Source organism: Arvicola amphibius, chromosome 17 (assembly GCF_903992535.2).
Source record: "Arvicola amphibius chromosome 17, mArvAmp1.2, whole genome shotgun sequence".
Taxonomy (NCBI): Eukaryota; Metazoa; Chordata; class Mammalia; order Rodentia; family Cricetidae; genus Arvicola; species Arvicola amphibius.
In genome coordinates, this window is record NC_052063.2 from 21,138,325 (window position 1) to 21,165,480 (window position 27,156).

Sequence of the window (27,156 nt, forward strand, 5' to 3'; positions counted from 1 at the left end):
AGGAAGTACGTCACTTAAGGTTGGGCTTTGGGTCTCATATATATTAGTGTGGGAGGTTCTTCTATCTCTGTGTGTTGCTTTTCTTGGTTAATGAATAAAGAAACTGCCTTGGCCTGCTGATAGGGCAGAACTTAGGTAGGCAGGGAAATGGAACTGAATGCTGGGAGAAAGAATGGCAGAGTTAGGAGAGACGCCATGGATCAGCTTCCAGAGTAAGACATGCTGTCAAAATTTAGCCAGTAAGCCACTGCCATGTAGACTACACATATTAATAGAAATGGGTTAAATTAAGATGTAAGAGTTAGCCAATGAGAAGTTAGAGCTAATGGGCCAAGCAGTGTTTAAATTAATATAGTTTCTGTGTGATTATTTTGGGGCTAAGCTATCTGGGTGGCCGGGATGAACAAGCAGGCCCTCCTCCTGCAACAATATATGCTCAAGCCATGCCCAGTATGTGAACGCCTTCCTGCTGCCTTCTGCCTTCTGATCAAGATGTAGCCAGCACCACATCTGCCAGCACACCACTATGCTCCCTACCATGATGATGATGGACTGAACCTCTGAAACTGTAAGCCATATTTTCCTTATAAGAGTTGCTGTGGTCATGGTATCTCTTCACAGCAATAGAAATCCTAACTAAGACTAGCTGTAAGCTAGTAGATCATGGGGCTGGAATTTTAACCCATGCAATCTAGCTTCAAGGTCTATGCTCACAAGCACTTTATCATAATAATACATTTTAAGATGTTCACAATCACAGCTGGAGATCAAGTTCTGTTGGCTATTTTCAATACAAATTAGAGATACATGCAGGCCAGTATATTTAAAAGAGAAAAATACATAACACATAAATGTGAAAACTACATTTTTTGTATGACTATACCAATTCATTAAAAGAAAAAATTCTTTTCCATGTTTGGTTGCTTCAAAATGTGGAGAAGAGAGAAAAATACAATGTCCTAGAGGAGAGCTGGATGTGTATCAAATACTCTTTGAATGACTACAAGGGAAATACTTTGCTCCTTAACTTTACCTATGCAATTTGGAAAGATGGATATTTTCCTTATGACCTTAAATGATGAAGCCAATGCGGTGATTGAAAAAAATCCAGTGCTGAAAGCGATTATCAAGCTTAAGGGCAAAGCAATAACACCCAGGGTGAGACATATTGGGATTCCTGAAGTACATGTGGATAATTTCCCAAGAGCAACAACAGTGCAGGAGCCAAGGCCAGCAAGTGGGTGTGTAAACATTTACCAGACTCTCAGCTGAACGGGGGCAGGGGGGAGGGGTTACAGGTGAGGCTTGCTCAGCAGTGCACTGAAAGGAGGCTTGGGATGATGTGGGCAACAATGAAGGTAAATCGTGAACATCCCAAAGGAGCAGACACAACACTTGAAACTACATCTAAGGTGAAAACATGGACAAGATCTCTGCCCTAAATCAAAAATTCTACTAATAATGTTATTGTAACTGCTATTGCTAATACCAATAAGCAAATGTTAATCTATTCCAGGCTACAAAGATTAAAAGAAAGATACCTTCCCCTGTTCACCCATTGCCACCTGTGGCAGGCAAGAGAGCTACTCCCCATGGTCTCAAAAGTGGGAAACTACTCCTGCCCTTCACGGGCTGCAGCATACCAAAACATGAGTTTTGCACCCCATCTGGGAAGCACACTGGAGCTAACCCTGTTGTTGGGATGCAGGTGAGCCATCTCTGAGGGTGTGAGAGCAGGAGAGCTGACCTTGCTCCCCATCGTGTGCCCCCTACAGCAATCAGAAGAGGGGGCCCTGCACCTCCGCTGGGCAAAATAGTAGAACTGGCCCTGGTGGTGGGTGAGTGGGCCAGATATGGGGACCTGAGAGCAGGAGAAGAGCCCCGCCCTTTGCTGCAGGCTGTTTGCCAAGACAGTACTTGAGAGCTCGCCCAGGTAGCAAACCTTAAGGGAAAGGTGGCTGCCCGACCAACCCAGCTACCCAGAACCAGGGCCATGAGTTAGTCCACCATAACACCCACCTCATCTCTAAATTGTTGGGGCATGTGAAGGGATGGAAGCTACATATCCAAAACAACAGTATCTTCCATGACACAGGACAACAGAGTATCCAAGAGGAGCCCCAGAGAGTGCCCATTTATGGATAATGTATCAGAGCCAGAGGCCTGGAATCAGACCAATGACTCATAGCAATGAACATTTGCAAGTGAAGATTAATAGGCTAAAGGTCAAACTGTGTGGCTCAGTGGGTCACACTACAGCTACCACAATTTTATTTATTTATTTATTTGCGTGCTTTCTTTCTTGCTTGCTTGGTTTTGGTTTTGACTTTTCAGTTTTGTTTTGGTTTTGATGGGAGGTTGCATGGGCAAAGGGCAGAAGCGAGGGGACAAGGGAGATAAGTGGAATTGGGATGCATGATGTGAAATCCACAGAGAATCAATAATGTTGGGGGGAAAAAGAAATACGTGTGCAAAGTCTTAAAACTGAAGATTCCCTACGGCGTTTGGGGATGAAGGAAAGCCAGAGCAAATGGAGGAGGATGCAATAGAAGGGCAGAGGCTCACAGAAAGCCATACTCTGTAAAGCCAGAAATGCACAGCTTCTGAGTCAATAGTACCTCAAGGCATGATGGTTCCTGAGATTTAATCATTAGTTGCAGGGACAGTCAGCCAAGCCAAGGCTGAGTACGAGGAGCAAGCCCACTAACCTAAGGTGGGATGGAGAGGAGGCCTGGAAGGAAGGGTACTTAGGGAGGTGGGGAGAAGTGGTGTGGTTCTGGAGGTATTCTGAAGACAGGAGAGACCTGATTTCCTCTGCAAAGGGCTGTGGACTGTGGGAGAAATAATACTCAGGGGAAATTCAAACTTTTTTATTTTAGTCTAAGCAGTCAGATGAATGGGATCATCACACACTGAAATGAGAAGGGCTTTTGGGAAAGCAGATTAGGGAAAACACCAGAAATTCAGTTTAGAATGTACTGAATTCAAGATGCTATTAGCATCCCTCCAAGACAGCCAAGGAGATGCCTAAAGAGTTAGATGCTGTAATTGAAGGTCCCGGGTAGAGATCTGTGCTGGGGATGTGACATAAGGACTCATTGGGATGGTGGGCATTCTCAACCTGTGGATCTCGACCCCTTTTGGAGGTGGAACAACCCTTTCATAGGTGTTGCATGTCAGATATCCTGCATATCAGATATTTACATTACGATTCACAACAGTAGCAAAATTACACTTATGAAGTAGCAATGGAGTAATTTTATGGTTGGGGGTCACCACACCATGAGGAACCGTATTAAAAGGTCACAGCTTTAGGAAGGTTGAGAACCACTGGGGTAGATGGATATTTCTAAGGTTTTAGAATTCATATTCATTATAAAGAAAGGTCTATTTTCTCTATATGGTTTCTCTGACTTTCAAAGGTATAAAACATTTGGAAATAGATGAGATTAGCAGGTTATGTATCATTCGGGAAAATTATCATTATATTTCATCATAAAAACCAAAGAATGCTATTTTAGTATTTTTCCTCATCCAATTTATCTGAATAATAAGCCTTGTGGTTTTTGTGGGGTCATACTTCTAATAAAATTGTTAATATCTTCCTTCTTGTCTTCATTGCCTTGTATCATACCCCACTGGGTTTTCTGTGTTTGGACACAACGATAAATGACCAGCTCATCCATATAAGGGCAGTTACGTGATTTTAAATTGCTTAACATTTTTCTATAAATAACTTTTAAAGAATTATTTGTGGTTCTTATAACAAGCTTCAGAAACTGTTATTTGATCTTGCATCTATAATGAAGCATGTTGATTTCTTTATCAATATAAGCGCCACACTTGCTAGTGGTCATGGCACACACCAGTAGGATTTACTAAAGGAGCGAGAGGCAGGAGGATCACAAGCTTGGGGCCAGCCTGGGCTCCATATTTTAACTTCTCTGGAAACTGTGATTCGAAGCAGGCTACCCAGTCTGCTTACCTCCATATCACGATGCCACCTTCATAGTCAAAGTTTAAATTGGTGATTTACATAAAATTACGAGAAAATCACAGGCTAATCCAATTAGAAAACTTATCCAACAAAATGTCCAGGATGAAATAACTTCCGATCTTTCTGTTTATAAACATGTTGTTGCCTGAAACAACACTAAACACGGCATGCAGAGATTGAAGAAGAGACCTTAAATTAGTCACAGAATTTTCTGTATATACATTTGTGCTTTTAGGTCAAAGAGTTGAATCTTTCTATGGTCTCAAAACCTCCATGACTCTCTAGTAATGATTCCCAAGGCCCTATGTGTCTGTGCTACTTCATCTTGCTAGGCTCTGCCTGTGCGCGGTTCGAACTCTTAGCCTGCCGGTTCCCATGTCAGTGTCTTTATGAAACCCGCTATGGCTTTCCCAAATAGGGATAGATATGTTTACTGTCTTCAGTTCTCTTCAGTTCTCTCTGACCTTGCGCTCGCTCCTGTTCGGCTCGCAGCATCCTTCTTCCGTCCTCTTTCTTTGTGACCTAGCATGCCATTCCTGAAGTCTTCAGCGATGCACCTGACCTCTGGCACTGGGCTATTTGCTTCTCCTCTGTGCTCCCAGCGTGTCCAGGGTGAAACCCGTGTGACAGTGATTAGGATGCGGTGTCCGCACTACGTGGAACGGCTCTGTGCCGCTGACGTTCAGTCTTTCCTATCTTCCCATCGCTAGTGCCTATCTCAGTCCTGATACTGAAAAACAACTCTCCGGGTGAATGATAAAGGATCAAAGCTTGTTTTCTCAACCTTAAGAGAGGAAAACAGCGCTGGATTCCTTAATCTTGGACACATGCCAGTATATAAGACTACAGTCACTACTAAACACAGCAAATGACCCAAAAATTAAACACACAGACCCGTCTGCGTCTTTCTTTTGTTCCACCATTAGTCAAACCATTAGCACCTGGCAGCTAGAGAGAAGGCACCTTCCGAAAATGTAAGAGTTCCAACCACGTCTTTGGCAATTGAAGGGTTCTTTGTCTTAAGTCCCAAGAAGAGAAAACACCTGCTGCCTAGTACCCAGTTGGGAAAATGTTTTCTTTGGTATTTGGTACATGGAACATGTGCGTTTGCTTTGGATAAACATTAAGCTGAACCTTTTACTGTTTTCAAAGAATATCAATTATTTCCGGTGAATATAGGATGTGTGCTATGTATGTGCATAGACAGTGTGTTGATTCCTCCTATTTCAACTGTAGAGTGTATGCATTTTTGAAGTGAAATTCTCTTCTTAATAAAGTAACTACAGAGAGCACGTTCAATATGGACGCACAAATACCCCCTTCACTCAGGATATGTGCTTCATGATGCTTTGCTTCTAAAAAAAAAAGTAGTGTTTTATAGTCTACAAATACATGATATACTAAATGGTATAAATGTAAATATTAATAACACAATAGATTAATAATTGTGATCCACACAAAGACTCAAAAATTTCCTTGTGATAGACTGGAAGTGAATCTTCCAAAACTCCTGTGATGAGTCTGCCCCCTAGAGGTCATATAACCACATTGCATGAGAAACTAAAGGGCTGATTAAAGGTGGCAACTTATTCTTCAGATCTAATTACTACTATAGAGAAGTAGTATTCACATCAATTGTTTCTCTTATGAAAATTTTGTGATAGATTTATTTTACAGTCAAGGTTGATATAAAGTATTAACCTTTCTCTAGAAGCACTAGGAGGAAAAAGTGGAGATTAAACAATGTAAGAGTTCAAGTGGGCTAAATGGATTCGGATTTAGAATCCATGTCTACAATTGTGATTTGATAGTCAAATCCATGTTCGACCCTGAGAATTAATACCCTTGAATAACCAACATAAGCTTCAACAAAGTAATATTTTTAAATATGCAGTCAATATTTTAAAAACGGAAATAGACACTCACTCATGCTCACCCGCCCATGCTGACACACCCATGCTGACACACCCATGCTAACCGGCCCATGCTCACCCACCCATGTGCACCAATCAAGCTTGCCTGTGGCAACCACAACAGATTTCTCAGGACAACTTACCATTCCTCTTTCTGTTACACTGAGGTGATCCTCTGAGTGAAAAAAAAAAAAAAAAAAAAAAAAAAAAAAAAAAAAAAAAAGTAGAAGGATCAGTAGAAGGATCACGAAGAAAGGAGCCATCTGGCTGCGGTGATTGTGCTAGGGGTAAGGGAAATCACAGACCAGAATGAAAGTTTTCAAGACATCCCACGCTTTTAGGAAAACTGAAGGAAAATGCCGTGCACAAGCTCCATTTCACTGAGGCTAAACAAAACCTCCAGATCTTTTAGGAAAACCTAGCATCATAACATTAGGTGTATGGAGAGAAAAGAATGAAAGAGAACAAATGTCCACACTGGGTTATTATATTTGTCGAAGAGGTGACAAATGCATGTTTGGCATGAGGGATAGCAAGCATTGAGCATGGCAGTGTTGAACTATCTATGAGAAAGACTAACCACTCATTAAGGATATAACATGCATGTCTGAATCTCATAGGAGAGAGGTGAGTTATTAACTGAGATGGATAAGGTTGCAAGTTATGAAATCGATGAGATGATCTCACCCATGTGAATTCTAGACTGATCAAGGAAAGGCCATAATGAAAAGGTAATCAGCCCAAGACCCTGATGCCTACCAAAGAGGGTGATGGAAATATTCTATAGATACAGAAGCTATGTCTAGTATATGAAATTATAAACATTTGTTGAATTAATGAAATCAGGACTAAATAGCAATGAATGAACATAGACGAAAGTTCCATTTATCACAATAGTTAACATTTATTGACTTCACAACATTGAGACCAGTCCATATAATTACTTGATTCTTTGACCTAAGATGTGAAGATACAAATGTACTTTTCTCTCCATTTTTTTTTCTTTTTAAATGTCTACAAGAGGTAAAAGACTTGAAGGTGTTACGGTGTTGCTGGCCTATCTTTCATGACTTACTGACACCAGTCATTTTATGATAGCTGTTTCTCCTTGTGAACATGATTGTACCGAAACACGCCATGTTAAAGAGCAGTTCAGCAATGTAATTGTTGTATAACCACCCTCATTAACATATTTAGAGGTTTCACAGTGCGAACCTCCTGGTTTTCCGTGTGTTTTACTCATACATCTCCCAAGCCAATAAAAATGTTAATGTTTCTATTAATCAAGTAGGAAATGAGTTGTCACCAATTAAAAACCATTTGAAAGTAGCTGCTAGAATTACTTGTGCAGAATTAGTGTGCAATTATAACTCCATTAGAAGAAGACACAGATGTTTTTCTTTCTAAAGGAAACCCAACTTTAGATTTATTTTTCTTGCACTTTTAAAGGCTTCCGCATTCTTCTTATTCCAGAGGACCAGACAATCTTGCAAAGAATTCTATTCTTGGTCTCCTGGTTTCAAAAGTTTTCACCTTCTAGAAAAAGTTGGAATAACTGCTTCATTTTGGTTTTTGTGATCTGCATCAAGAAAACCTGGAGAGAATGGCCAGTTCGGAGGAGATAATGCATCAGTTCTTGCTGGTTGATGCCTCAACCCTACAAATCAGGAGTTCTAAAGAAAGTCCTTAGGCATTGCTTATAGTCAATAGAAAGATGAAGGAGAAAAGAAATATTTTACATTGTTGATTAGAACTTGTGAGCTACCATAAAAATATGCCAGATAATAATTCTCTATCCTTCAGAAAGTATAGGAGTATAACTGGCTATTTATTGTTTTCTTTGAATTTATTTTGATTGATACACAAAGATGTGGGGATTACACATATCTATTAAGTATTCTATATGTCATTACATGTTTACCTTACATAATCAGGTTAAATGTGTCTGCCTCAAACACTACTTCTCTTGGGTGAAGTATTCAAAATCCTGTGTCCTTTATGAGAATGCAGTGCATAACCCTCATCTGTGGACACTTTCCTATAAGGCAGAACACTAGACTATTCCTGCTTAATTGCAACTTGGTACCTGTTGGTCAATCTTTCTCCACCTCTCCCTCTTTCCTGCCTCCCAAGCCTTTGTTTGCCACCATTCTACTTTCAATACCTAGGAGAGCAATGATGTGTGCTCCACAGATGAGTCACATAATGGGACATCTGGGTGCAGAATGGTTGACTTTGAGTCATTTTAGTTCTTTGGCTGATTTATACATTATGAAACTGGTTGATAAACTAGAGAATCCAATATGACTTATTTTCATTTAATTGCAAAAAATAAAAATAAAAAAGGATTTCAAGTTTTAAGAGACTGATACTGGATCAGCCCTCCAGACTTCTGGGTTCCGTATTTGTGGACCCAACAAACCTCAGGCCAAAAATATTTGGGAAACGTTGCTTTGTTCCTTAGACAATAAAGTATAATAACTATTGTGTAATGTTCATAGTGTCTGGAATATCCTAAATAGTCTAGACCTGGTTCAAAGTCAGGATACACATGGGTTATGTGCAAATACCATGTCATTTTATATAAGGAACTTGAGCCTCAAACACTTGAGCAACCATAGCATTGCTGGAGTGACTCCCCACAGACACTGAGACAGACCTGTGCTTATCACAGTAGAAAAACCAGCCCTGAAATGCTTCATCTATCAGACCCTTTCCCAAATTCTGCTCCCTTCCCTGCTGGCCAGTCTCATATTTGTTAGGAATGGAAACAGGTGTTATTTATGTACATAGTTATGTACATAGCTGCAACACCTACCAAAGGAAAATGTTCTTAGGAATTGAATTTGATATTATTATTTCCCTTCAATGCATCCCCCATTGTCCAAAGTGACAGACTCAAGTCAGATGCATCTTGACTGTTAATGACTGTCAAAGGGCCTCGCTGAGAGCTGTCTTATCTTAATACAGTGAACCAGAGCAGTAGAATAATTGATTTTCCACTCTGAAAGTGAAGTGTGTACAGCTCAACCAAAGATGTGTATTTTTAGCTTCAAAACTGCATCGCACAATGGCTGTCTACGCACTACCATGTGTTCTATGCACTACCATGCAGTGCGTGAACTTCGGGCAAGGGGGCTGGAGATTGAAACATACAACGACACACAGACAGTGAGACCGAGACACGGACCTCTAGTCACTGGTAAGAAGCCCTTTATTCAATAGCACCACGGAGGCTTATATACCCAACAGTCAGGTGGGCCAACAGGTGAAAACCTTATCCTCTGATCTCAAGGCCAAGGCAACACATGCTCGTGAAGCAGAGCTGGTAAACAACTTTGACACAGCCTTTAGTAACTCAAATCAGAAGGAAAGTAAAGATCACTAGCAGGAAAGAGCAGCTGGAGGCCAGGAGGCCAGGAGGCCAGGACTCCACATGGTCCCAACAAAAACTAAAGTACCTGGCTGTGTGTGTGTGTGTGTGTGTGTATGTGTGAGGGGGGGGGGGGGGGGGGGGAGGAGAGAGAAAGGTTAGTTCAATATTCTGTTTTTTCAGTTTAAATTGATTGCTCATCCAGGTGAGTGCAAAGGCATTGATGAGTTATATGGTGCCTAATACTCACCATGTAATAAAATTAGAAGCTTCAGTACTTTTCGACACGTAGGACAATAATTTGCTTCAAGAAATCATTTTAATTGAATATGAAGAAAGTGTTAGAAATAAACTGAATTAGCAGACAATTACACAAAATTACATCTCATTGTGCAGAACTGTTTAACCTCAAGAGAAGAACAATTGGAACGCCCACGCATGGGTACAGGTAATCCCTCACAGTTTAAAATGACACCATCATTATGAAAACTATTGCAAATACTGTTGATAAAATTGAGATTTAAACAGAAAAATATGCAAGGGTAGTTTCAACTCAATTTACTTTTAAAACACCTTTGCCTAAAAGCTCGTGGGGCAGTCTTTAGGAACCCAGCTCTCATGTCAAACTTAAAAAATATGCCCTCCTGAATTATCAGCTATAGAATATATAGCTGTGTCAAGGCCTCGATTAAAAAAAAGGAAAGGAGGGGGAAGCAAAAAAAATTCAAAAAAAAAAGGAATCAATACAAAAAGAATGAGAGGGGGGGGGAGGGAGGACGGAAGGAGTGTCTGTGTTTTACATATTTATTTCTATCCATTCAAGTGGTCACCCTAAAGCAAGTTCCTTCCTACAAAATCCTCCTCGCTTCCTATCAAGCAGGTGTGTTTGCCTTAGAGAAAACACAGCCCAGTTAAAAAGAACTCGCCAACCTTCAATCGTTCAAACCCTGCCACAAAACCACAGAGCTTTCCCAGCGCTCGTTTTAATGGCGATCTGACCTGAGCGTTCTGTTCTGAGTATCCATCCCCAAGTGTACAGGTAAATTAGAAAGTGAAAGACGTGTGCTGGTAAGGATTAGAAAGATAGAGTGGAGAGACTTTGCCGTCCCTTGTGGTGCAGACCCTGATTAACTGTAAATCGCGGTGTTTGCCCCTGTGGTGGAAAAGAAAGAGTCTGGCTGTTCTCAAGTGCAGTTTTCTAAATTGCTTAATCTAGCCTAGGCGGTCAGGCACCCCGCACGCAGGCAGGAAAAGAGCTGAAACCTTTGCTAGGGTTAGCTATTCAAAGTGCAGGGCCTGCAAGGTAGGGATGCCTGCAGGCACCTCCATGCCCTGCAGCCTACCCAGACCCCCGACCCTGCGCATGGGAGGTCCGCGGAATCACAAACCACAATCCAGGAGCCACCTAGCGCCCTTCCTCCTGCTCCCGGAGCTCTACCCTTTCCTGGCTGTGCTGGTGCTTTGTCCGCCCACCACGCTGTCTCCCGGGGTTGGATTGAGTGAAAGGTCTCCATGGAGACGCGGAACTGAGGAGGGGGGAGAGTGGGAGGCAGTCCCCAAACACCAGTGGAGAATTGTGCTCAGAATTTACCAGGCGAGGGAGGCGGAGGCGATGAAGGGTAAGAACCTGGCATCTCATGAAAGGCGGGAAACAGAACCAGGTCACATGGGTATAAACAGCCTTAGCTTGGGGTTAAGGTTATACAAGTGACTTCGTACGTGCAAGCAAGGGAGCAGTGAAACCACCGAATTAGACTGCCCCCTGGATGTAAAGAAAGGTTTATTCCGGGGGAAGTCACAAATGTCATGGCTAGCTCTCCAGCAAGAACAGTGAGAAAGTCTTGGCAGTTGTGAGGGGTTACAGAAGGAGGAAGGGAAGTCAGCTGGAAAAGCCTGGGAAGCGGTGTGGGGCTTTGATCTGCGCGAGTTTAGAGAGAACTAGGTGCCCTTTGCAGAGGTGGGGGGATGTGGGGCGAATAGGAAAGTAATGGCTTTCCCTGGCATACAGAAACCTACTTTACAAGGTTTTCTAGGAACGCTGAGTAAAATTTATCAGGTCAGAGTCCGGCCTGAGCTGAGACCAGTCTGTCATCTACAATATTGTCAGCAGCATTGATATTTGGGGTTTGGGACCTCACAGAATGGAACCCTAGTCTTTTCTAACATGCTTGACAAGTGGCCTGCACATGCATTTTTAATTTCGTCATCTTCCTCAGCGACCTGCCCTGACTTCAACCTTCCTCGATTTTATTTTTGTTTCTGTGAGGGTTTTGTTTGTTTGCCATCTTTTAGTAACTTCACTGAAGTTTCTGGCCTTGCAGCTTAAAAGCAAACTTGATCAGGACTATCTCATTCATTCATCTTCATGATTTCAGCCATATTCAAGATTTCTAGTCAATTGAACTCCACTCTCCAGGTGGAAAGCAAACAGAGTTACAAAAGAGCTACAACAGGATACAGTTTGTATTCCTAATGGATCCTACTGACTGCTGTGCTGAAAACAGATTAAAGGTAAAAGGACGGTAGAAGCTGCAGAACCAGTTTGGAGGCAATTGTAATAATACAGCCGTATGATAACAGTGGCTTGCACCAGACCGGAGCCGTGGGGGTGGTGCCGGACAGCAGAATTACAGATTCTCCTGGAAGCGGGACAGCTGCAATTCTATCCCTTCAGATTTCAAACCTTGTGCCACAATCTGACTTCCAATAGAAGTAAGGAACAACTTTGCCTCCTATGAAATCACAACCCAGACGCATGTCATCTACAAATGTCTTAGCTCTATGCTAAATGATGTGGCAGCCCAGTTGCTGAGTTTCAGACATTGACTGTCCAAGATGTTGACCAAAGCAACTGGAAGATGGAGATGTCACATACAGACACGAAGTCAACAGACAGAAAACAGTGAGACAATTGTGTTAGAATGAGACAGGATAGCAAGAGTTCTGTTTTGATGCAGGCTTGAAAAGCACAATCACATTTGCATATGTAAAGAATATATATGCGTGTGTAGATCAGAGAGACATTCTTTATGAAAGCTACGTGACTCTGCTCCATTTTTAAGATAGAAAGACTGAGGTGGAGACACTTGAACACCTGATATTTGGAGGAGCTACTTTCAGTTGGAACCCACAGAAAAGTATAAAACATGGGAGAGAGCAATGGACGCCTACACAATACACAAGGCATTTACATAGTCAGTATCCTTTCTCTCTGATCCTGTTTGCTACAGACTGAACTACAAAGCCTGTCTCACACAAAAATATGGAAACTGTACTGTCTTCATCCTACACCACACAGCCATTACCACAGATCCTCACAAGGAAGGTTGAGAGAAAAGCTCCTAGAAGACTCCTTCAGGTAAAGCAGTTCCAACAAACCAAAAGCAAATCACCTCAGCAGTGAGGTAATGGTAGTGATGAGTCCATCAACTTGTGCAGAGAGCTGGGAAAGGGGGAGGATGCTTGAAGGGTAGCCTACCCCTTAAACCATCCAGTTTTGCCTGACACTCTCAGTGGGTCCACTCCATTTCCTCACAGCTTCCCCGTGACTCGGGTTGGTTGACATTTCTGGAGAAACTTGCAAAGAGTTTTAATGAAGCCAACTATGGGTGTCTTCCACTCTGAAGTTACATGTAAGTATAAACCATTCTCAGTTCTTCATCTCTCAGGGGTCCAAGACTTTATTTGTAGTCAATTGTACTTGCCCAGGTACAATAGATACTATAGTGATATTTTGTTTGTAATCTAACAAATAAAGCTTGCCTGGAGATCAGAATGCAGAGCTAAGGCAGTAGTTAGCCTTAGAGGCCGGACAGTGGTGGCACACACCTTTAATCCCAGCACACAGGAAACAGAGGCAGATGGATCTTAGTGAGTTTAAGTCCACCCTGGGCTAACACGAGATTGAGCCTGTCTAAAAGAGAAAGAAAGCTCATCACATAACCCAAGCACTAGGGAGGTGAGGACAGGACTGATATGGTTGGGTGGACAGAGGAATTTAAGGCAGGAGGAGACAGGAACTTGGATGCAGTCTGAGGATTCATTCTGAGCATGAGTCTGAGGTTTCGTAGAAACAGCATTCAGTCTGAGGAGTCATAGAAACAGGATCACCTTTTCGGTCTGAGCATTGGTAGAGGTAAAAACTCTCTAATAGTTGGCAGTTCTGCTTCTCTGATCTTCCAGCCTTAACCCCCATATTTGACTCTGGGTTTTTATTAAAATGACCAATTAGAATTCGTGCTACAACATACAGCTTCAAAAGTCCCAGGGGTTAGCTCAGTGGTCCCAAGAATGTGGCACATATTCCTCATAGCTCCTTTTCCACATGATAATCATGGTCAAATATTCATATCAAAAGGAAACTTTCCCCTTGCTGCCTGATCTTCTGAGACCAGGAACAGAAAATAACTAGGTGGAAGCCATAGAAATTTTAGGACTCTTGTGTCACTCTTTGGTAGTGTCCTTGAACCTGCGAAGCAAGACTTGCAAGCTCACAAACTCTAATCCTAATGTGGATGGGAAGCGTAGATTCTCAGAGTGGGTCTCTTGGAAATATTGTCAGAAAAATCATTCTCAAAAACTTCCTGACTCCTGGGTATTTTATTTGCTGAAGATAGTGTGCAAATTAATGGCCATTACTTTAGGGTATATTCACCCATTTTAAGGGAAGCAGCCTACATGCCCCCTCCCAGTCACCTCAAAGCTAGCACATCTGCAGCATGCTCTGCATTCTTGTGCTCTCTAGGTAGACAGCTCCCAGAAGGCAAGGCTGTGACCGTGCTAGAGAATGTGGCAAAAAGAAAACAATGAGTATAGGACTTGGAAAGTCCAACACAAGATCCAGGTAAAGAGCCAGAAAGCCTGCCTGTCACATACAACAACAACAATAATAATAATAATAATAATAATAATAATAATAATGATAATAATAATAAATCTCTTTTCACATGTGATTCTAAAGCCTGAAATTTCTGAGAAACAAAACAGGAATCCACAGAGTGAGTGACTGAGATGTGGTAAAATGTTAATTCTCTGAAAAACTTAGGACACCAATCTGGGCAAAGCGGGACCCAGAAAACTGAGATGGAGACACATGGGTATATTCCAATAAAGGCAGCAATATAGACCCCTAGGTTCTGCCGGGTCTTCTGAAGCAACAGAGACAGCTCTTCCTGCCAATGCTGTATAGTAGACCACTCTTTCTCTGCAGATCCTGCAATGGACTCCTTACAAAACACTGGCAGGCCTGCTCACAGCCAGGCTCCTCCCCTTTCGCTGCTGATTTGAGTCGCAGCAGGTCTGAGAGGGTGAGGTACCAATTGCAGCCCACATAGAGGCGTGTTCCACACCAGACTCTCAAGGAGGATTGCTGAATCAAAGGGTGCAATTTTATATTGCCAAATTACCCTCTGTATGTATTGTACCAATTTATACTCTTATCAGCAATGTACGGAGTGCAATGTTTTCTTGACAACTCAGCATTTTGGTGAATGTTTAGAAAGTTTGACAAATGGGTACCTATTAAGTGATAGGACTACAGTATTCTTAAGTGTGTATTTCCCCAACTATAAATCATATTTAAATATATTTCTTTTGTTTCTTTCCCTTTCTGTGAATTTTATGCTCAGATTCTTAAGGGGTTTTTTTCTTATTTTTGTTCATTTTCCTTTTATTTCTAGTATCCGTTTATATGTTGAAGAATAAAGCTTTTATGATACAGAAAAAAAAAGATTTCTAGTCAAACTGCTTAGGATTTCATTTCTCTCCAATGACTCAAAACTGTATTTATAGCTCCGGGAGGGGTATGTGTCAGTCTGAATTACTCCCACGGGCAATTCAGCATCATCTTTCCCAGGTAACATTTGTGATCTTTCCTCTTTGAGTTGGCCTTGGCTCGCTGATCTTTCCTCCCTGGGTCAGTCTTGGCTTACTGCAGTTACTTCCAAATAACAACAACAACAACAATAATAATAATAATACATTGATCTTGTCTCCTTTTAGATTCTACAAGTTTTGGGGGGTTAATCAGAAGGATATTAGTTAAGTAAACAAATGATCTTTGTGCAGAGCGCTTACTGAGAAGCCCGTCCATCCATGACCTACAATGCCCCTCATCACGTTCACTCTTCAGCATCCTCTTCTCTCTGTCATGGAGCCCTGCCACATCACTCACTGAAAGCGACAGAGCATCAACATCTGAACTTCTGTTTTCTAGAACTTCTTTCTGTTCTAGTAGAAACACTTACCTTTCACGTGTTTATGTCCGTACCCAGATTACGAGCTCTGAGATGGGAAAGCCACCTGAAATGAGGGTTTGCAAATGAACAAATGAACTCTACTCAGATTGCTAAATTCCCAGGTGGATGGAGGGTTCTACGTTGAGGAAAATTGCTCTAACTATGTAAGGGTGTGTCACATTTGCTTATGCTGCATTTGTTTAACGATGTACAGATGTGTTGCTTTGCCTGCCTAAAGCACCCAGTTGCTCTAACAAAAGCTGACCGGTCAAGAGCTAGGCAGCAGAGGGATAGGCAGGACAGGTGGGCAGAGAGAATAAGCAGGAGGAGGCATCTAGGTTAGGGAGGAGAGAGGCAGGCAACAGCCAGTCCGAAATGGAGGAAGCCATGAAAGCAGGATGTACAGAATGAAAGAAAGGTGAGAAGCCCCAAAGCAAGACATGTATGAAGAGAAACAGGTTAAAATAAGGTATAGGAGCTGACAAGCATAAGATAAGGCATCACAAACAAACAAAAAATAAATAAGATTAACAGTGCATGAGAATTTCATTCCCATTCTTCTCAAAATGGCATAGGATATAGCTAAATAAAATAAGCAAAAAACCTTATTGATTTAATATGCTAAAAATTGTATCTTATCATATTCCCTAGCTAATCGGGAAATACTGGTACAAAATGTATGTGTATGTACTGAAGGGAAGACTCCATGAAATCAAGCACAAGTCATTGCTGTGAGCAAGCCACACCTTCCAGGAAACACGGAAGTAACCCAAAGGCCAAACGGAAGCCCTGCACCTTAGGAGAGCATGGATAAGAGAAGCAAGTTTACCTGCTGGTTCTCTGCCTGTCACTCACAGGTTCATCTGACAGGAAGTGAATTCCCTTTTGTCACCTCGGGCTCTGGGTCATTCACAAGCTATGCTTGGGGGGGGAGAGGGGGGGCAGGGTTACAAGGAGCCAGGAAGCAGAGTTGACTGGGCACACTAGATCTGGGCTATGAGGTATCTGCCTAAGCTCCGCAGCAGCCAGGTAGAAAAGCAAGCACTAAGGTCCAAGAGTATCCAGTGCCGCCAGGTGTAGAAGGATAAGCGTGAGGTGTGAGCAGTGTGAACGGTGTAATGGGCACACTGAGAATTCTCTACCTGCCAGTCACTCTTCTGCCTCCTCTATGTGGTTTTTAATAATAATAATAATAATAATAATAATAATAATAATAATAATAATAATAGATTATAATGAACTCTGCTTCTACAAATTGGTTTCCCCGTTAACCTTTAACAGATAACTCCAGTCTCTTGCATTCTCTGGATTTCTGTGACTTCCCCATTACTATTCCAAGCTTTACTTTAATCTCTCCCCGTTCTTTCCCACCTCCTACTTTTGCTGTTTTGATATGGCCTCCAAGTGGCAGAGGTCTTTTTACTTAACTAGGTCCTGTTGCTTTCCTTTCTCTATACTCTTGCCCCCACTAGCTTCAACCTCATCCTGTTGTACAGTTTCTTGGTTAACAACTAACAGGAATCTCTCTTCTTGCCTCTACCTAGATCAATGGAAATAGGTATATACTAACAATTCCACTCAGCCCTTTCATAGACCAGCCAGCAGGATAGAAAGTGAATTCTCCATCTTTTCCCTACCTGCCCAGCAAATTCCCATCAGTTACCCACCGATTTCATCACCAATTGCAGAGGGATTCTCACAACTCTGCACTATACATAATAGCATTACATCATAGATTTACAAAATTTATTGTTTGTGTTAGTTTGATTACAAGGTTTTCTAGTAAAAATTGATAGTCTTGGGAAAATACCAGTTTGTGTTTGGACAGATGCACTGCTTAGGATCTATTTCTATCATAGGCTGGTCAGACCAAAACACCTTTTTAATATAAATACATATTTCTAAAACTTCCTTAAGATTTCTGTTTTTTAGTCATCAGAAATAATATCAGAGAGATTTATCTTCACACAGACTTTTTAAAAAGTATAATTAACCTTATAATTAAATATATTAATTAATATATATTTAATTAATTATAATTAACTAATTTTACCAGCTTGGTGGGAAATTGACTGTACCTCAGCATTTATTTTAAAGCTCCACCAGTACTGTTTGTTCCTCCTTGAACAAGCTGGATATGGCCCACTCTTCTTTGGTTAGTCATTTTATCCCATGGTTTTTCCAGAGCTCTTTGCACGCAGGAATGTTAGCCTTGTCTGTGAAATATCACCATTCTTGTTTCAACTTTCTTTTGACATTTCTTATTTTCAAGCAGATTTTGCTCATGTCATTTTCCTATTAAAGTTATTTATTTGTGTGCGGAGGCTGCAATATATTGAGTCAAATGTAGAATGATTTTTTTCCCTTGTACAAGATGACAATTAAGCTCTTTCCTATTTTTCTGTTAGAACATCTATTGGTTCATTTCACGTAGAAATTATGGATTCATATTTAGTTCATTCTGATGTCAGTGAATATATAAGCCCAAATAATTTTTGTTCAAGTGACTATTGGACTATTCTGATGGCCATCATTAAAAGTCCATCTTTAAAATCAGAGAAACATCACCCTTCACAATAGCCACAAATAGCATAAAATATCTAACCAAACAAGTGGAAGACCTGTATGACAAGGACTTTAAATCTTGGAAGAAAGAAATTGAAGAAGACACCAGAAAGTTGAAAGATCTCCTATGCTCTTGGATAGATACAATTAACATAGTAAAAATGTTAATCTTACCAAAAGCAATCTACAGATTCAATGCAATGCCCATCAAAAGCCCAGCAAAATTCTTCACAGACCTCAAAAGAACAGTACTCAACTTCATATGGAAAAACAAAAGAACCCAGGGTAGCCAGAACAATCCTAATACAATAAAAAAAAAGTTCTGGAGGCATCACAATCCCTGACTTCAAACTCTACTACAGAGCTACAGTACTGAACACAGCATGGTATTGACATAAGAATAGACAGGAGGACCAATGGAACTGAATAGAAGACCCAGATATTAACTCACACACCTACAAACACCTGATTTTTGACAAAGAAGGGAAAAAAAGAAAGCATCTTTAACAAATGGTACTGGCATAACTGGATGTCAACCTGTAGAAGAATGAAAATAGATCCATATCTATCACGATGCACAAAACTCAAGTCCAAATGGATTAAAGACCTCAACATAAAGCCAGCCACACTGAACCTTATAGAAGAGAAAGTGGGAAGTACACTTGAACAAATTGGCACAGGAGACCACTTCCTAAATATAACTCCAGCAGCACAGACATGAGAGAAACAATTAATAAATGGGACCTCCTGGAACTGAAAAGCTTCTGTAAAGCAAGGAACATAGTTAACAAGACAAAACAGCAGCCTACAGAATGGGAAAGATCTTCACCAACCCCACATCAGACAGAGGGATGATCTCCAAAATATACAAAGAACTCAAGAAATCGGTCATCAAAAGAACAAATAATCCAACAATAAAAATGGAATACAGAGCTAAACAGAGAATTCTCAACAGAAGAATTTAAAATGGCTGAAAGACACTTAAGGAAATGCTCAACATCCTTAGCCATCAGAGAAATGCAAATCAAAACAACTCTGAAATTCCATCTTACACCTGTAAGAATGGCCAAGAGCAAAAACTCTGAAGACAACTTATGCTGGTGAACTTGTAGGGTAAAAGGAACACTTCTGCATTGCTGTTGTGAATGTAAGCTGGTACAGCATTTTTGGATGTCAGTATGGCGATGTCTCAGAAAATTAGGAAACAACCTTCCTCAAGACTCAGTAATACCACTTTTGGGTATATGCCCAAAGGATGCTCAATTGTGCCACAAGGATGTGGACTCAACTATGTTAATAGTAGCATTGTTTGTCATAGCCAGAACCTGGAAATAATCCAAATGCCCCTTGACTAAAGAATGGATGAGGAAAATGTGGTACACTTACACAATGGAGTACTACACAGCAGAAAAAAATAATGACACTGAAATTTGCAGGCAAATGGATGAATCTAGAAAACATCATATTGAGTGAGGTAACCCAGCCCAGATTGACAATTATCACATATACTCACTCATAAGTGGTTTTTTAGACATAAAGCAAAGAAACCTAGCCTACAAATCACAATCCCAAGATTATGATTTAATCTACAAGGATCTAATCTACAAGGGAAATTGGTAAAAGACAAGATCTCCTGAGTAAATTGGGAGCATGGGGACCATGGAAGAGGGCTGAAGGGGAGAAAAGCAGAGAAAAATGGATAGCTCAATAAAATCAATTTTCAAAAAAAAAGTTCATCTTTACATTTCTGCTGACTTGAAAGATAGCCAACACGATATTCCTGTAAGTTTTTAGGTCTCCATCTAGATTTCCTCATCTATGTAACTAGTTGAATACTGAATTCCTTTTAAACTTTAAGTTGTACAGACGCAAAGAGCACATATGTTTTGCTTTGCCTCTGTTCTTATTGTTTAGAACGGCACCAAAGACATCATAGAACTTCAACATGTGTTTATTTGCTGTTGATAAAATACAGGGAGAGTACTTCTTTTCCCACTCTATTTAATAATAGAGTGGAATTTAAAAGAAAGTGGTAGATGACATATATTACATACTTCTGCTTGACATCCATAACATTTTATGTAAAATTTTAACATATTTAAACAAAGGCATTTAATTCAATCTTTATGCTAATAATCACAGATACAGAAATGTTTATATCTAAAGAAAACACTGATATTAAAACAAACAAGTTAAATCATTTTTCATACACAGTAGACATTGGGACTTTCCAGATAACACTCACCCATTTCTTAGCAAGCCTGGAGATCCAAACACTTCATAATCACAGCATTTCTTGGAAGCATAATTTTTAAATGGAAACAGTAATGTCTGAAAACAAGTCACTCAGCTCAAGTCGACCCTAGCTTATTAAGCCCCAAGCAACGGCTTTTCAATGAAACTAATGTCCGTTTATTGACATTGAACTTCATTGGCATTCAGAATCACACTGAGGCATTCTCTTTTAAGTCAGGAAGAAACTCAAATAATTATATACTTTGTGCCAGAAAGAATTGGGGAGTTTGCAAAGATCTCCGAGCAGATTATTTGCAAATGTCAACGATTCATGGTCGTTTCAAAGAACAGCATCGCATCCTAACGTTATGAATACATTCAGATAATGTTACGTCACTCTTCACTGGCAAAGCAGCTGCTTTAATGGCAAAGATAGGTCTCAGGTTTCAGAGATTACAGATATATTTAGAAATAGTCCCCGGTTATAAATAAAGGAACTAAACATTAAATAAGAACAATATAATTAATAATTTTAATGGTATAAAAATATAGCTCCAAGTCTTCCTCTATGTCGTGACTGATGCTATGTTCCCCTGTTCCTTATTATTGAAATAACTATTATTGCAGGTGTGCCATTCTAAATGGATATTGGATTTAAGCTTTTTAATCCTACTCAGTGCTATTTAATAATGGAAGATTATGTGACGTTTTGTCACCTTGCTGTATCATTTACAATAAAAGAGCGTGAAACCAGAATCAAAAATTCCTAGAAAGTATTCTAGTATTTAACACAATCTTACCACATTGTTGCTACGTGTGTTTTTAGAAGTCAGAAGAGTGTTTTTGGTAAGGTCACACCTGGAAAACTAAGAGGGGTCTGCAGTAACATTCCTAAGATTTGGTGAAGTGTTAACTAAACTAACAGCCTATGGGTCTGTGTTCTGTTTCTAAGCACACAATTCTGTGGTTATTTATCAGCCAATTATAACCAATCACATTAGCCAGAGTATTAATTAAATACTAGAAATTAGTATTAATTAGTAATTTAATTAATTAGAGTATTAATTAAATATTATAAATTAAAGTCTACCTCAATTTAGACAGCTGTGGCAGACTACAAATCAAAACAATTAAAAAAAGAGAACTATGTACTGAAATGGAAGGAATTCAGCAACACAGTCTTCTACGTTATAAGAATATTTAAATTCGCCCAAAACTACAATTATAAATACAAAACAGCATTTCAGCAAAACAACTTGGAGTAATTTTATTCTCCGACATTAAACTATAAATCGTATTTTTCTATGGAGACTATACACAGTTTTACCGACTGTTAGGCTGTCCAATTCCAGTAGCATTAGGAACACGTTCTTGTTAAATGGTGTGTGTCCGCCGTGTGCCTGCACAAGAACGATGAGCTGATGTTGCCTGGCAGGGCACTGTGGTGTAGAGTTCTTCCAATGTAAGCGCTCAGTTCCACTGGCACGTGCAGTCTACCGGTTCCTGGAGCGTGTACATGACTTCTGTGCCATTTCCCGAGCAGTGCAGAGGCACGGTGATGTTCCGCACCCCGTTTTCACGGCAGCACTTGCAGAACCTCAGGTGGCTTTCCACGTTGATGTTATAGATGGTAGCCGACGGGCACTTCCCATCACAAGATGCCACACTCACCTGCGAGGACAGATAACGAGGAAAAAGAAATCTTCAGATGTGTCCAGCATTGGTGGTTGTTTGATTCCTCCAAACAGTCCGTAAGAGCTCTTTTACCATTTCTTGCCCCAATCTTTTATATGTTTAAAAGATTGTGGAACTACTACATTAGAATATGACTCATACAATGCAGCAAGGGGTTGTTATGTGGCCATCCTGAATACAGCAATGCTTACATAATTCAAAACTGAATATTGCAAGCATAACTGAATAGAAAAATGAAGTAACTTAGTCCCAGCCCAGTAATCCTATTGTTCCTGGTGTTCTGTTCTGGGACAAGTACAGCATAGAATTAAGTAGACCGTTCTAAAAGGAGTAAAGTAATAACTCTGACTACATTTTTATTATTACTCAGAGGATATAGTCTAATATATGTAGCTTGCATTTATCTCTAGATTACAATGATCACTGAGAACTGTTGATTATTTATGCTAAGAAAAATAGATAATTCTTCAGAAACCGGATATTTTAATATTAGAGGATAGGAATGCTCTCAAAGTTGAATACTATATGTTGCTGTTTTCTTGGCATATTAGTCTGCCACGTGTCAGTGAGCCACAGATTTCCAGAAACACAAATGTTCTTTATGTAGCCAACTTTATTTTCCCCACTTACAGAGCTCTGGCTTAAACAATCCTGTTTCTTTATGATTGATTTAATGATCACTTTCTGGCATATTCTTTCTTCTCGTTTGCCTGGAAAATAAAATAGAGAATGTATTTGTTCATTAAAAATCCTAAGGAAGGGGATGAAAAGATGACTGAGTGCTTAGCAGTCCTTGCTGATGACTGGAGCTCAGTTCCCAGCACTCACATCAATGGCTCACAACTCTCTGTAAATCCAGTTCCAGGGGACCTGACACCTCTGGCCCCTCCATGAACCACATTCATGTGAACATACTCATACCTCCACAGAATTACAATTAAAACAATCAATAAATATCACAAGCCCATGTAAAATGCTTTCCAAATTTAAAACACAAATATAATTAGATTGGAAAGTTGGTATATGTATTTAAAACCTATAGTCAGTATTAAATTTTTTTTCAAACTCTAATCTTAGAAATTACATGCATAATATCTTTTCTCTCCTTTTATATAGCTTGGATCATCTAGATTCATAGTTAATTTTACTTTTTAACTCATCATTTAGAATAATCATTCTCATTATTAGTCAAAAACATTACAAATGTGGAATAATGAATTTTATATTTAACTATGATTCTTGAAAATATGAAGTATGAAAAAGTAATTCACTAGTACACAACAATTTTTAAATAAAACTGGTATATAAAACTACATTTTTCTAAGTACTCATTAATATGCTAAGTATAAAAACTTAATTGTCAGCCTTTTGTAAAGTATGAATGATTCATACTTTATTCTATGGCTTTGAAATGGTCTTTTATGATTTCAAATAAAAACACCTATAATCAATCATTCATGACACAGTAGTATGCATCAATGTGCAACTGAGAGTTACATGATAATATAACCAGAATATATGTTTGACAATGTTTGACACTGATGTAAGCCCCGATAAGCCAGGATTCAGACCTCGCTTGGTCATCGACTTGTTTTGTTACTTTGGGCAAGTCATTGATTCATTCTGTTCACTATACTTGTTTATGGAATAGTGGAGTTACATTATCAATTTTCAAATGACTTTATGCATGAAAGTCTTAGTTAAAATACATACTGATATGAAATTCAAAGAGGTAAAGCTAAGCTACTCTGGTTTGGGGAAAAATGGGTAGTTAAAACTGGCTAAAATTAAATTACCTTGGAAAAATTAATTCAATAAATATATGGGACAACATTGTTCATCACTGGTTAGTTGAACATTTTATTCCTAGAGGTATTTCCTGTGTAGTCCTCGCAGATTTCTTTGTAAGTATGTTTGGTGTTCATAGCGCCTGTGATAGTACGTAAATTCTACAATCTCCACTACATAACCTGGCCATTCCGAATCTCAGGCTGTGACAAAGCTTCTCTAGTTCAAAGAACTATCAACTACTTCATGTTCCCTTACACACCAGATGAGAGACACCGAAGCAGTTTGCTCTTATTCTGCAACTCAAAGAAGTTGACAGAGTTGAACTATACCCATTTTTGATTAACATTATCTTCTCTTCTGGGCTTGATTACCTAATCATTTCAGGAAGCTACCGCTTCCTCTATGAATGGGCTGTGATCATATCTATAGGATGAGAAACACTGGTGTGGCATTCACCAGTTTAGCAACCCAGTTATTCCCCTGTCTTCCCTCAGAAAATAAACACTAACTCTCTACTAGTTCTCCTAGGATGATACTATGGGGCCAATTATAAGGGCTTTGACTTGGACTATGACTGTGTTTGTATCTCCTATCGAAAGGAGAGACTAAACTCCAAAGCTGTCAAAGGAGTGAGAAGTAAGAATATGTAAATACAAGTCTCTTTAGATTCTACAGCTAAATTTAATTCCTGTGTTCCCGATACAGTAGATAATCGACAAACATTAGCTCCCATGTGACTCAGAAAAGAACACTGAATGAAAAACTACTTATTTTCAATGAACAGTAAACAGTTTTATTTGCTGGTTCTTCCTAGGGAAAAAAAATACACATTTTTCTTAAGGCCCAGTCAGTATAGTTCTTGTCATTTGGATTGTGTCCATCAATTTTTCCTATGTTCAGTAGAGCTATACATGTGATTTTCATTTGGTCACAAGGCCATTACAGAGGCAATCAGATGAGAATGAGATGAATATGAAATTGAAATGCAGATTGACTGGTCCATATAAAAGGGAAAATTTGGACACATGTGTGTACATGCATGTGCCCGAACACACACACACACACACACGGGGGGGGGGGGGGGGCAGGGACAGAGATTATTTTCTGACTGAACTCAGTAGAAAGCAGCTTGCCAACATCAAAGTTTGAGGACTCCAGATCTCTGAAGCAGTACATTTCTGGTGTTTAAGTCACCTCCTCTGTGAGAGTATGTGTTACCACAGGCCTAGAAGTCACACAGTAAAATGGACATCAAGGTTCGAAATACTGAACTTCTCCACTTTCTTGGGATTTTTTGGGGGGGAGGGGGTGCTTGTCTATGACTTAACTGGGTGTTTGTACACTATCGAACTAAGTTTGGCCTCCTTGAGTGGAAAATCAAAAGTTTCCCAAAATTTATTGCAGTGAACTTTTGTGCAAAATAAATATTCTGTCTTTATATAATCATGAAATTCAGTTCTTCAGGATACTCACAAATCTTATTTGAGAACTATTTCAGCTTGTATTTAGTAATCCATCCCTCTGCAATGATGTTATTAACCAAAATTATACTATGTCCTTTATCCAAAGTATTTTTATATAATTTTTAAATTTCTACCTATGTAACTCTTCTTAAAATTCCTACTTCTGTATTAATATAAGTTCATATTTTAAAAAATAAAAATGGTTGGTTGCATAGTGCTCTAGTTCATGAACCTCTAGTTCAGTCTTTAAATTATTCAAAATCACAACAAAATAAGCATGTAATTAAAACAAATATAAAATGAATTTTATGTAGTTAATTAATTACCATGAAAATTTGTAAAGACAGGATTTAAACATAATTCATTGTTGGCATTTTCCAGAAGTACAGGCTTAAAGATTTGTTCTAATGGTCTGAAGATACTATACTTCTCTGAATGTCCAAATTGGTGTCTCGATGTCATTCTTATCTGAAACTACTTACGTTTGTGTAATTGAGCATACTCCAAGCAAAGTAGGCCATAGTGAGCTTGAAACTCAAACCTATTAAAATCCTAGGCTAGAGGCTAGAAAGTCACACAGCAAAATGGACATCAAGGTGTGAAATGCTGAACTTCTCCACTTTCTTGGAGTTTTTTGGGGGGAAGATTATCTGACTTAACTGGGTATTTGTACACAATGGAACTAAATTTTCGCCCCTCATCACCAAATCACTGAACAAGTGGCTCAAGACAACTGACATCTCTTCTAGAGGACTTGGGTTGGTACCCAACACCCACATGATGGCTCACAACCTTGGGTAACTCCAGGGCATCGGGTATCTTTGTATCTCTGTAAGTACTGCATGCATGTGGTACACAGACATATATAATGCAGGTAAAACACCCATGCACATACAATTATTGTAATTTTAAAGAAAATACTAGGCTATGATTTTTTTTAGAAATACCACAATAAAGAAATGTCCAAAAGGAAATGAGAATTTATCTAAATAAAAAAAAAATGTTTACGTACACCACACAATATAAAAGTTGGGGTAGAGGACTATCAACCACACGTTGTAAGAGCACTTAAATGACAGACTTTACCGAATACAGTTGAGGAACAGACTGTTCTGAGACCACAACAACCACATAGGCCATGAAAACTACTCTACTTCTGCACGGACTCCATCCCCACTTACAGATCTTGCAACAGCCTTCATTATAAAGCTTGACAATCCCTTCATTCTGAAAAAGAAGAAAAAAGGGAAAAGACACAGTGTTTATCCATTTCCTCTTAACCTGGGATTGAAATCCAACTCTCATAATATTTTATCAATTATCACAAAGCCTTTATAGAAAAATTATTAAAAGTTAACAATTCCTAATAAGAATTTCTTAGTAACAATATTTTCTTCAAAAACTGCATTTTCCATACCTTAATAAAAAAAAGTACTAAAAAATGCTATATAAGGAATAATTTTTCAATGCTCAAATATTTTTAAGATAATAAAATAATGGAACTATTCTAACTTGTCATTCATTTCAACTCTAAAAAAGATTTAATCTATAAAATTAGATGAACTTTTAAGTATCATAAAATGTTAAGAGGAAACATTTTTTCATTGATAAATACTTTATTTTTCAAACAAACCCCATCTTTCAGAACTTGAATATAACTTTAGTACATGTGATAGCTAGCTGGCCATCACTATTAAGGGTGTGACTACAGAGGAAAAATCCGTAGCACTCCGGAGGCAGAGGCAGGCGGAGCTCTGAGTTCGAGGCCAGCCTGGTCTACAAGAGCTAGTTCCAGGACAGGCTCTAGAAACTACAGGGAAGCCTTGTCTCAAAAAACCAAAAAAAAAAAAAAAAAAAATCCGTGAGATTATGCTTTTTCTCTATGCAA

General features: G+C 39.4%; 1 protein-coding gene across 4 annotated transcripts in view; it reads right to left on the reverse strand.

Annotated features, from left to right (window-relative positions):
* Window positions 1–21,789: 21,789 nt before the first annotated feature.
* Window positions 21,790–27,156, reverse strand: part of Otogl (otogelin like) — a 113,739-nt gene continuing 108,372 nt past the window's right edge. For all 4 annotated transcript variants that reach the window (XM_038314894.1, XM_038314891.1, XM_038314893.1 and 1 more), the window contains 3 exons: window positions 26,450–26,495; window positions 22,645–22,724; window positions 21,790–21,990 (listed from right to left, as the gene is read on the reverse strand). In XM_038314894.1, the coding sequence (XP_038170822.1) occupies window positions 21,790–21,990; window positions 22,645–22,724; window positions 26,450–26,495 (327 nt within the window). The remainder of the gene's footprint in view (window positions 21,991–22,644; window positions 22,725–26,449; window positions 26,496–27,156) is intronic.